Here is a 3,338-nt window from a genome sequence, read left to right as displayed (position 1 = left end):
GAATAAATCCTACTTCTATTGAGTCCATGCAGGAAAAACAGAAACAGCCAGATTCACCAAAGATTGAAGAATATTATTCCTGGGAGGCACTGGAGGATTTAAAGTTTTGTTTCAAATCAACAACATCCTCCCTCTAGAAGTCACTCTGTAGTCTACAGAAGCACTGCCCACAGAGAATAACTGTGATCCAGTCATTACCACCTGGAGTAGACAACAGATTTAGTAGCAGGAATAGGATGGGGAGAAGTAATAATCACCCACCTGTTAGACTGAAAGAGGCACAGGATGGGGGGAGATAGCACAGGGTTTGTTATTTGGGAAGAAACCCTGCAGAGGGGATGATCCAGCCAAAACTAGAACCCCACTACTGTTTACAGACTTAGAATAGATATAGCAGAAGAGTCTGGAGGGGAAATTTTGCTGGGTGGGAAATTTTTTCCGGGATTAATGATTGCTAGGGGAAGCTAGAAGAGAGACAAGTGGTAATTAGGTAGATACAGTTGCTCAGCTCCGGACCCCCTGACAAGGTAACAGCTCTGGATCCCCAGTGAGGTTGCAGCTCTGGACCCATGGGTGTGGTGAGAGTTTCTCATTTCCTTCAGACTATGTGTGGTCCTTCTGATAGATGGTGGGGTGTATTCAAGTGGAAGATCTTCCCAAAAAATCAGCCCAAATCACTCACTTAAAAAAAAAAGGCTTATGATAAAAAAAAGAAGATAGCTCTAAGTGGTTTGGAGGCCTAGAACTGGGGGGACTGGATAGAGGGGTGGAGAACATAGGTTCTATGCCACAAGCTGCTTATTATGACTTGACATCATTATAATAGCCATCAATCTACTAAAATATTTGTGTCAAGTGTTTTCAGTGGGTTGATCTGTAGATTTTACATTTCTTCAGTGTTTTTCTTATTTTTCTTTAAATTTTTTTTTCTTAGAAGTTTTCAGAAAGAAGAAGGAGTAGGGAGGGAAGTGTGGAGAACTGCCAGTTTCAGCCTGGACCATGTTCAGCTTGGATAGGGAGAAGACCATCAGTAAAGGGCCTTGTTGTTGAGCTAGGGGATCTGGACTGTTGCCCTTGATGTAAGAGGCCAGGGTGAATGGCACAGTCCCCAGGCATGTGCAAGGGATCAGGGTGGGCCTCAGAGTGTGCTGGGTGAGAGACACTGCACCTCATGGGCACAAAAAGAGGTGTGGCAAGCCACCAGAGGATGAGGACAATTGGGCTGTCCCAGGGCCTATAGTCCTATGGTTAATTCCCTCAGAATTACCAGGTGAATGGACTTGAGATCCCTACTCTGCCACTTACCAGCTTTTTGACCTTGGGTTTTATGATTATCCAGGAGTCAGCAAATGAGGTGTCAACCAGGGACTCCTCCCCAGAGGCAGGGCATGGCCTAGACAATCTCCTCTGGATGCTACTTAGAGGCTGAGGCCATCAAGGGCACTCTTGGCTCTGTGGCAGCAGGTGAGAGGACACAGGTGCAAGATCAGGGTCTCAGTGTGAATCTGGAGTCCCACAGCCTTCCCAGAATCTCAAGGGTGTAGCATTTTGGTCCTTGACCCTTGCATCCTCTGTAATTTAAACCTTTATAATTAGGGGAAAGGAGGCTTTGCTCAAATTTAGGATTGGGTATATAGCATTCTGCAATGTATGGACTCTGGAGAGGGAACAAAAAGCCGGGGACAACAGGTCTGCCTACCATAGGATGTCATCTCACTATACCAAGAAGTTTAGAGCCTGTGATAGTGTAAGGAGTGCGGAGGGGGAAGTGCCTGTACATATATCAGTTCTTCATATGTTCCTGTATTAAATCCTCAAACAACTGAACAAGGCATGGGTTATTTTAACCTGCTCCTCTGGTAAGGACACATAGGCTCAAAGAAGTTAAGTGACATGCCCAAGGCCATACAACTAGAAAGTATATCGTTGGCTGATCATAGAGTTCATGATCAGAAGACTTCCAAATTCTTTGTGTCCCATCGGAAAGAATACATGGCAGGACACATGGGTGCAAATGTAGCTTATTAAAAGTTAGGGAAGGGCAATACAAAAGGGAGCATAGTGGGCCCATGTAGAATCTGGATGCAGAGAAATCATGCTTCCCTTCTCCAGATGCTTTGAAGACTTATGCTGACCTATGGGAAGGGAGGAACAGGTGATTCCCATCTAATACTCAATGAGTGGGCAGAAGCATGGGTGATTCCCAGCCAGGTGAGGGTGTCCCTGAGCCAGAGCATGGTCAATCTGAAATGCAGTATTTTTCTATGAGTTCCAACCTTTCCCCAACTCTAGCCTGCCTCAAGCGAAGTAACCAGGGTTCTAATCAGGTATTTCTGACTCTACACGTTCTCCAGTGGTGGTGTCAGGCATCCTGTTGAGTGACAGAAGAAAGACACACACTTGAGCAGGGTTTCAAGAGTTCCTGGGAGCTAGGCACTGTGTGGGGAACTCACATGGCTTCCTCTCTTTTCTACAATGCTCCAGGAAAGTGAAGGCACATTTGGCTGTTGCTCTGGACATTGAGATCTCAGACAAAGAAGTCTCCACATGGCTCTTTATCACATCCGTAAATACCAGGAGAGCGACCACAAATGGATCCTGGGCTTGTTCTCCAGGGGCATGGAAGAACACATCCCTGCCACCTTTCGCCATATGCTGATGCTGTCTCACATCCTCCTGCTCTTACTTGGGGTGCCTCTCTCTCTATTCCTGGTCTATGACTCTTGGATCCTGGCCACTGTGTGCAGCTTCACCTTGCTACTTTTCCTGTGGTTCCTGGCCAAATACCCCTGGAGGCAGTATGTGGTCACATGTTTACAAACAGACATGTTTGACATCACCAAATCCTACCTGAGTTCATGTGATTCCTGCTTCTGGGTCGCTGAGTGCAGAGGGCAGGTGGTGGGTATGGTGGGTGCTCTGCCAGTGAAGGATTCCCCCTTGGGAAAGAAGCAGTTGCAGCTGCTTCATATATCTGTGGCCTTAGAGCACCGAGGAGAAGGGATAGCAAAAGCCCTGGTCAGGACTGTCCTTCAGTTTGCCCAGGACCAGGGCTATAGTGAAGTTGTTCTTGAGACTGGCTCATTGCAGTGTGATGCCTTAGCCTTATACCAGGGAATGGGCTTTCAGAAGACAGGCCAATACTTCCGGTCCATACTCTGGAGGCTAGTAGGCATTTATACAGTTCAATTAAGTTATGGCCTCCATTCTGGACAGGAAGGGAGCCTGTGATCTGTTTCTACATGTGAGCAGGATTCATTCCACTCCATTATAGTAACAAGCAAAACCTGATAAATCTGTGATATTAACAATAAAACTAATTTCTTGTGCACGTCTGA

The 3,338-nt window shown here is 46.4% G+C and overlaps 1 protein-coding gene across 4 annotated transcripts; it reads left to right on the top strand.

Moving 5' to 3' along the window:
- The first annotated feature begins 436 nt into the window (after window positions 1-436).
- On the top strand, window positions 437-3,338 carry LOC109679392 (N-acetyltransferase 8F1-like). 4 transcript variants are annotated; one of them, XM_074049989.1, is made up of 3 exons: window positions 503-578; window positions 1,340-1,464; window positions 2,485-3,338. In XM_074049989.1, exon 3 carries the CDS (start codon window positions 2,548-2,550, stop codon window positions 3,229-3,231), a length of 684 nt encoding a protein of 227 aa, XP_073906090.1. In that variant the 5' UTR covers window positions 503-578; window positions 1,340-1,464; window positions 2,485-2,547; the 3' UTR covers window positions 3,232-3,338. The 4 variants fall into 4 exon arrangements, with proteins under 4 accessions (XP_073906092.1, XP_073906089.1, XP_073906093.1 ...); XM_074049991.1 differs by lacking the exon at window positions 1,340-1,464 and having other exon boundaries at window positions 437-527; XM_074049988.1 differs by lacking the exon at window positions 1,340-1,464 and having other exon boundaries at window positions 456-578.

This window comes from Castor canadensis, chromosome 12 (assembly GCF_047511655.1).
Source record: "Castor canadensis chromosome 12, mCasCan1.hap1v2, whole genome shotgun sequence".
Classification (NCBI taxonomy): Eukaryota; Metazoa; Chordata; class Mammalia; order Rodentia; family Castoridae; genus Castor; species Castor canadensis.
Note: the sequence above shows the minus strand (reverse complement) of the source record. Positions and strands in the feature narration are given on the sequence as shown.

What these genes read in the sequence shown, in the direction of transcription:
- LOC109679392 (XM_074049991.1), top strand. Translation starts at nt 2,548, where the DNA reads ATGGCTCTTTATCACATCCGTAAATACCAGGAGAGCGACCACAAATGG.